The following is a 6,932-nucleotide window of genomic DNA, read 5'->3' as shown; positions in this document are numbered from 1 at the left end:
TCTCCAACGGCTATAATATTTCCTCGAAATTCATCGGTTTTTTCCGAGGAACACATTTTTCCTCGGTATTTCATAAGAATATTCCGACGGATTGATATTTCCTCGGAATTCCGTCGGTATATTCCGAGTAAACCAAATTTTGGGTTTCCTCGGAATATCCTCGGAAATTCCTCGGGAAATTCCAAGGATTTCATTTTCCGTCGGAATGTCCGTCAGAATACCGCTGTTTTATTGTAGTGATAGGAGGTCACACATGGCACCATCATGTGGCACTTCTTGCTTTCGGTCAATTGTCCTGATCTGCCATAAAATGTCCCCGTCAGTTAACTCAATCTTACCTGAAACTTCTGACAATATCAACAGAGAGAAAGAGAGGGGGGAGAGAGATTTTTCCATCAACCTGATCAAGAGTATAAATAGTTGGAGAGAGACCGCCATGAACACAGAATATCTTGTTCTCAACAACAGCTGAAAGACTTTTGTACATATAAAAAGAGTCGCATCATTTTAGCATCAGAGATCCCAAAAACTGAAACACATAAAGGTGGAAATGCGTGCGGTGAGCAAGTACCTCATGTAGTCAAAAATATCGGTGCAGTATCTCCAGACATTTACAGAACCATACTTACGCAAACACTCATCATAAAATCCATAAACCTACTAAAAACAAACTGTGTAAATACTCTTGAATATATACACAAGAACCAAAATTGTCAATGAGAGACTGCATTCACCCACCTGTGTGATTTGCCTGCTTTCGTGGTTTCCTCTGATGAGAGTTATACGGTCTGGATATCTAACCTGAGAGGATATCAAAGCAACCCATTTAAGTGATTCAAAGAAACATGACCTAGTACAAAGTATAAAACAACGTCAAGAGTGTTTACCTTGAGAGCGAGTAGAAGCAGAAACGTCTCAACAGAGTAGTATCCACGATCAACAAAATCGCCAAGAAACAAGTAGTTGGTCTTGGGGCAATCACCTCCAACTTTGAAAAGCTCCATCATGTCATAGAACTGCCCATGGATATCACCACACAGCTATTCCAGTGCAAAGAACAAACGAAATCTCCAAGAAATGATTAGCAATTCTTGAAAACCATAACACAAATGGTATCTACTGTCAACTTCACTGCCCTTGAAACAACTAAAACTTGTTCACATGAACACCATCTTATAAACACAGTAACGAACCAATACATCAACCGCAAAGATTCTGCTGAACCATCAACACCAGTTTCTTGGAACATTTCTTGATTTATTGGTTTGTACCGAATAAACCGGTACACTTCTTACACTATACCTTTGGTTGTGGAATTGTTACTGAAAATATTGTGCCGTCTCCTAATTTTTCAAACTACTTTTTCTGCAAGCTCCCTTCATGGTTATTATATACTATATGATGAGATTAGAAGTGGTGAAGGAGAAGATTATTATGGGCTTGTTGATGAGCTTAAAGAAGTGGGCAACAAAAGAGTTCAGCAAGCATTATGGAGACCATCAAGAGGTTCATTGACTAACTTGACTGAGTCTTTTCTTTACCATGAGTTAGTTATGTTCTCTGAAATAATGGATGCTGTACTTCCTTATTTTGAGGACCAATATTCAATTTTCTCATTTTCCTTTGTTGTTAGCTAGTGGGTGAATCCACAATAGTTTGTTTCCTTGTACTTTCTTCTGTTTAAGCAATGTAAAGGCAGAAACAAAAGTAGTCAAAACTACCTATTAAAAGCATCTTTTGTGTTCTTATTCACCTATAGCTTTGATTGGGATCTATTACTATACATATAGCCACAAACAGTAGAATGTATACCTAAAAAATCACAGCTATAAAAAGATATATTTTATCTTCTGTCGTTTGGTGCATCATTTTGAACTTGGTCATATCAAATTGTTGTATCTCATTACAAATAATGATTTTAAACAATACAATTGAATTTAATTTCATGCAACACTTAAAAACACGATGATCAATATGAAAAAAATAGAAAAATCAAATTTAATTATAAAGATAAAACTAAAAAGAAACAATCACAATGTGGTCAGATACAATATTTAAATGATATGTGTGTGTAATTTCACTGCATGTTTACTTCGAGTGAGACACGACCGAAAAAATTCTCACTCATCTTCACCGTCGTCTTCTCGGTGTATGGATGGTTCATCTCCGTTCATTGTGCCACTTCTTGCTGCCTTTCTTTTGACAAGCTTAGACTCCGCATCATCGTAAGCCTCCGCAGCCATTTTAGCTGTTGGAAATGTTCCAAGCCACCTTCTTCTTTGCAAACTCGGATCCCATATCTCGGCAGACCATTTACCTGATAGTTTATGGAAGTACATGAACTACTAGAACATAATGTAACGAGTTGGAACATAGTTAACCTGATGGGTTATGCATGGAAATACATAAATTGTGCTAGTAAAAACAAAAACCCAAACCTGTTGGAATTTTTTTTTTTAATTACCATGCAAGTTCTGGACCATAGACCATAATTTTAGGTATGAAGTCAATTTGTTTTGGAAATTCTAATTTGAAGAATAACATTTCGTATCAAAAATGGTTTATATCCAGGACACAAGAGAACCATTTCACTACCACTAGGCCACCTACAATTTGGTTATGTTGGAACAAAATTATTTATTGGAATATATATAATTTACCTGATGGCTTTTGCCTCACACCTTTGTGCTTCTTCTCCTTCTCTATCTCTTCATGCACTGGGAATGCGCAACCTAAGCAACCGGTAATATTGCAGAGAGGACAAGGGCCAGCGTCCAAAGGTTGATGAAGAGCTTCGCATGCAACCGAGTTCGATGATGAATTGTCACCTCGGACGTTGGATATGACTTGTAGCAGAGCAGAAACCATGATCACGTGCTCTTGATCTCTTGTGATCAAACGAGGAGGTTTGTGATCGCAAGAGGGAATGTTTTCTGAATGATCCATGTACGTGGAGTCGAACTGAAAATAACTTATTGCTCACCGAGAAAGGATCCAATATGTTAAGGTTTGAAAACAATGAATAGGCCTCTTTATACAGTACAAGGAAGGTGGAATATTTGTGGCCCCATATGCCAATCTTATCAATGTTTTAACACGGGACATGCACGAACTTGTGTGTGCCACATCATTTTTTAGATATTTATTTCTGCTGTAAACGCGATTTCTAGGAGAAACGCGATTTCTAGGAGAAACGCGATTTCTAGGAGAAACGCGATTTCTAAATTTATTCGATCCACTCAATGACTAACTAGAGTCTTGACTTTTGTTTTCTAGTCAGCCCACATCCTGCCATTGTATTGCTAGCGCTTACACAACTGTATTTTTTTGTTTTCTAACAACGTCCTCTCAATTCTCTAGGTCTACACGGTCTTAATGTGTAAAAAGTTGTATTTCGTTTAATTTGTAACGAACCTATCAGTGGTCTACTTCCATTATGTCAAACCAATTTCTTTAATACGTGTTCATTTTACAGAACTGACTGTGTTCAAACTTTTCAATGGTCAAGGATCATTGTTTTCTTTGTAGTCTATTACACCATCAATCCATATGCATTGATTAATAATAGGACAGAATTAAATATTTCTGATGTTTTTTTTTCTGAACTAATTCTGATGTTTAGTGTAAGAATATGATGAGGCAGGTTGGGTGACCGCCAGTATATTGTAAAAATATGGACCATAAATTACGATGCAGTGGACAATGGTCTACAACCACCTTATGTTTGGTTTATGCTGGTGAATCTTGAGCTGATATTTAGCAAATATGTGAAAATCTTGCCAAACAAATTGAGTCGTGGAGAATTATCGGAAAAAACAGAACGACAGCGCGACATGGTTCACCAACCAATAGGATTTCATTATTTCAAATTCGATATCTTTTAAAAAAAGAAACAAAATATTGTCGAGTTATATTATGTTTTTAAAATACAAAAAAAAAAAAAGTAGTTACAGAAAAAAAGAATTTAAAAAAATATTTTTAAGTTCGTCAGCAAAACACTAAATCCTAAATCTTAATCCCTAAACCCTAAACCCTTGGGTAAACCCTAAACCCTAAACCCTTGGGGAAACCCTAAACCCTTGGATAAACCCTAAACCCTTGGGTAAACTCTAAACCCTTGGGTAAACCCTAAACCCTTGGGTAAATCGTAAACTATAAATAAAAACACTAAACCCTAAAACTCTAAACCTTAAACCTTTGAGTGTTTTAGTGTTTAATGATTTTGATTTAGAGTTTAAGATTTATCCTAGAGTTTAGGGTTTTTCCAAAGGTTTAGGGTTTACCCAATGGTTTAGGGTTTAGGATTTAGGGTTTAGGGATTAGGATTTAGGGTTTAATGTTTTGTTAACGACGTTAAAATATTTTTTTTGTAATTACTACTATTTTTTATTTATTTCTTTTTAGTTTTAAAAAGATAATATAATTTGACAATATTTTGTTTCCTTTTTTAAAAGATATCGAATATGAAATAACATAATTCTATCGGTTGGTGAACCTAGAGCCAAGAATAAGTCTTTTCGGATGGTATAATTACGACAGAAACCCTCCGTTTTAAATGTTTATTTAGCTTATTGGATGAAAATAGTGAACTAAAAAAGTACTCCCTCCGTTTTTTAATATAATTTGTTTTAGAATTATGCAAATAGATTAAGAAATCATTATTTTTTTATATTTTCTAAACAAAAACATCATAATTATTTACCTAACCACAAATCAACCAATAATAAAGTATATTATCATTGGTCATATAAAAGTAAGTGTTAATAAATTTTACATAGAAAACCGAAAACTTCATATAATTTGGAACATTAAAAATTCTCTAAAACGATTTATATTAAAAAAACGGAGGGGATATTAATGTGGTTGTAAATATAATGATTGGTCTACTACGATGTACTATATGCATGTTAACATAATCTTAAATCTTTCGGAAGACCCTTAATTTTCTGCTTGCACTGTTTTTTTGAACGAAATAAAAATTTAACCAATCAACCTATTTTTCGTAAGTATTTTTGTTCTTGTCCGGATGCAAGATAACCATGATGCGTATTAGAAAGCTTTTGTTGAAGACCTAGAATTTATAAACAAGCCGTTGCAGCTTCCATTGGCAGCATTGCTCTAGCATTCAAATTAAATATGGTTTGTTGAACAAACGTCATAACATAAACTTATGGATCCCTCCAGCATAATAAAAGATAAAAACATCGAACTGTTATTGAGAGAGAGAAGCAGCAAACTTGGGATGCAAAACTGTGATTGTAACTTCTTAAAAGTTTTTGGTCGGTAAAAATAAAAATACACACACAAATGTTTGACCCAGGCCTGGGTATTTTATCCGGACCCGAAGATCCGAACTGGTACCGACCCGAAAATACAGGTTTGGATCCAGATCCGGATCCATGCTAAGTACCTATTGGATCTTTTTTTTTGGACCCGCGAGTCTCAGTTCGGGTCCGGGTCCTATCCGAGACCCGTTCAGGTACCCAAAGTACCCGTAAATAATTGTATATACTAGGTATATTTGGGTGATTGAGTATATTGTTGGTATTTCAGATTTTTTTTTAAGTTTCGGGTTTGGATTTTCGGGTATAATTGTAGGTTTCAGGTGAAATTTTAAATTTTTAGAAAATATAATTTGGGTATTCGGATAAAATTCGGATATGTTTTGGGTTTTCGGATCTGATTTTGGATAAATTTTTGGGTATTTTTACGGTTCTTCGGGTATTTTTAGAGTTATCGGGTCCAGTTCGGGTATTTCGGGTCCTAAATACCCGAACCGGTCCGGATCCGAAATATACCCAAAATTTTTGGGTATTTTACGTATATTAAAATTATAGACCCGAACCGATCCGGATCCGACAAGACCCGACCTGGAACGGAGCCGAAAAGTTATAAGTACCTATATGAATCTAAATTGCTAGGATTCGAAGGATCCGGACCCGACAATACCCGATCGGAATCCGACCCGAAGATCCGGATGCCCAAGCCTAGTTTGACCAAAGAGAATTGAATTATTTAAGGCAAGCAAAAGACAAATTTACCCCTCACGAAATCTGGGCCTTTGCTTTACGAAATACGATCGTCCAATTCACACCATCATCGTCCACAGGAGCTTCATTCCGATCTGTGAGAGAGATATCTCTTTTTTCCTATTTCTTTTCAATCTTATCGCATTGATTCTGAAACGTGTAATTCTTTGTGGCTTTGGGATCATTCAGGATCAGAGATGGCTTTCCTTGTGACATCCTTAATATTCGCTGTCGTGGGAATCATTGCGTCGATATTCACAAGGATCTGCTTCAACCAAGGCCCCTCCACCAATCTGTAATGTTTTTTGATTTCGTCTCAATCTTATAAGTAATTATCATTAGCCGGTCGGTAATGTGTTGCTACGTCAATGTTAATGCCGTTTAGTTTGGTTCTCCGGGATCGATTCAGTAGTTCGAATCATTTATTTATCTCTTTGCGCCTTTAGAATCGATCATTGACTTTTGTTAGATTCTCCATACTTTTTTTTTTTTTGATAACCATTCTCGGTTGGGGTAAATTTATCAAAGTCTTTTGTCTTTGTTTTGTGGAACAGGCTACATTTTACTTTGGTCATTACAGCCACTGTGTGCTGTTGGATGATGTAAGTTTTTTATTATGTTTCATGCTCTCTTTTTATCTTTTACTTTTGCATTTGCACCCATGGTTCATCCTTTGTTTCCTCACCTCCATCCAACATTAGCTAATGAGAGATAGAGATAGAGATCCTTCTAGGCTTTGCTACTTCCAGTTTTCTTGTGAATAGAAAAATGTAATATCTCAACAGTTTTTAGTAGGAGATGAGTCACGTCTCTGTGAAACTTATCTGAAGTCAATGATTTTGCATTCATGTTAGACAAGCTTCCACAACATGAACATTAGACCAATCTCCAACTGTTACCCCC

The 6,932-nt window shown here is 35.9% G+C and overlaps 4 protein-coding genes across 4 annotated transcripts in view; 1 reads left to right on the top strand and 3 right to left on the bottom strand.

Moving 5' to 3' along the window:
* The window catches only part of LOC106306380 (serine/threonine-protein phosphatase PP-X isozyme 1-like), a 17,955-nt gene that overhangs the window by 8,239 nt on the left and 2,784 nt on the right, over positions 1-6,932 (bottom strand). The gene's annotated exons all lie outside the window — the stretch shown is intronic.
* Positions 229-1,044, bottom strand: LOC106302284 (serine/threonine-protein phosphatase PP-X isozyme 1-like). Its single transcript, XM_013738826.1, has 5 exons — positions 888-1,044; positions 739-801; positions 572-657; positions 401-476; positions 229-300 (listed from the first exon to the last, which is right to left on the bottom strand). Exons 1-5 carry the CDS (start codon positions 1,005-1,007, stop codon positions 229-231), a joined length of 417 nt encoding a protein of 138 aa, XP_013594280.1. The 5' UTR covers positions 1,008-1,044.
* On the bottom strand, positions 2,053-2,970 carry LOC106306381 (putative ethylene-responsive transcription factor ERF121). Its single transcript, XM_013742981.1, has 2 exons — positions 2,661-2,970; positions 2,053-2,317 (listed from the first exon to the last, which is right to left on the bottom strand). Exons 1-2 carry the CDS (start codon positions 2,944-2,946, stop codon positions 2,121-2,123), a joined length of 483 nt encoding a protein of 160 aa, XP_013598435.1. The 5' UTR covers positions 2,947-2,970; the 3' UTR covers positions 2,053-2,120.
* Positions 6,030-6,932, top strand: part of LOC106306382 (V-type proton ATPase subunit e2-like) — a 1,417-nt gene continuing 514 nt past the window's right edge. Inside the window, exons 1-3 of the mRNA XM_013742982.1 lie at positions 6,030-6,126; positions 6,219-6,324; positions 6,584-6,631. Coding sequence (XP_013598436.1) covers positions 6,227-6,324; positions 6,584-6,631 — 146 coding nt within the window. The 5' untranslated portion in view covers positions 6,030-6,126; positions 6,219-6,226. The remainder of the gene's footprint in view (positions 6,127-6,218; positions 6,325-6,583; positions 6,632-6,932) is intronic.

This window comes from Brassica oleracea, chromosome C7 (genome assembly GCF_000695525.1).
Source record: "Brassica oleracea var. oleracea cultivar TO1000 chromosome C7, BOL, whole genome shotgun sequence".
NCBI classification, from domain to species: Eukaryota; Viridiplantae; Streptophyta; class Magnoliopsida; order Brassicales; family Brassicaceae; genus Brassica; species Brassica oleracea.
Note: the sequence above shows the minus strand (reverse complement) of the source record. Positions and strands in the feature narration are given on the sequence as shown.

What these genes read in the sequence shown, in the direction of transcription:
- LOC106306381 (XM_013742981.1), bottom strand. Translation starts at nt 2,946, where the DNA reads ATGGATCATTCAGAAAACATTCCCTCTTGCGATCACAAACCTCCTCGT. An exon ending in TGTGAGGCAAAAGCCATCAG is followed by an intron (nt 2,318 to 2,660) that starts GTAAATTATATA and finishes ATAAACTATCAG; the next exon opens with GTAAATGGTCTGCCGAGATA.
- LOC106302284 (XM_013738826.1), bottom strand. Translation starts at nt 1,007, where the DNA reads ATGATGGAGCTTTTCAAAGTTGGAGGTGATTGCCCCAAGACCAACTAC. An exon ending in TGCTTCTACTCGCTCTCAAG is followed by an intron (nt 802 to 887) that starts GTAAACACTCTT and finishes ATATCCTCTCAG; the next exon opens with GTTAGATATCCAGACCGTAT. An exon ending in GATATTTTTGACTACATGAG is followed by an intron (nt 477 to 571) that starts GTACTTGCTCAC and finishes TATGTACAAAAG; the next exon opens with TCTTTCAGCTGTTGTTGAGA.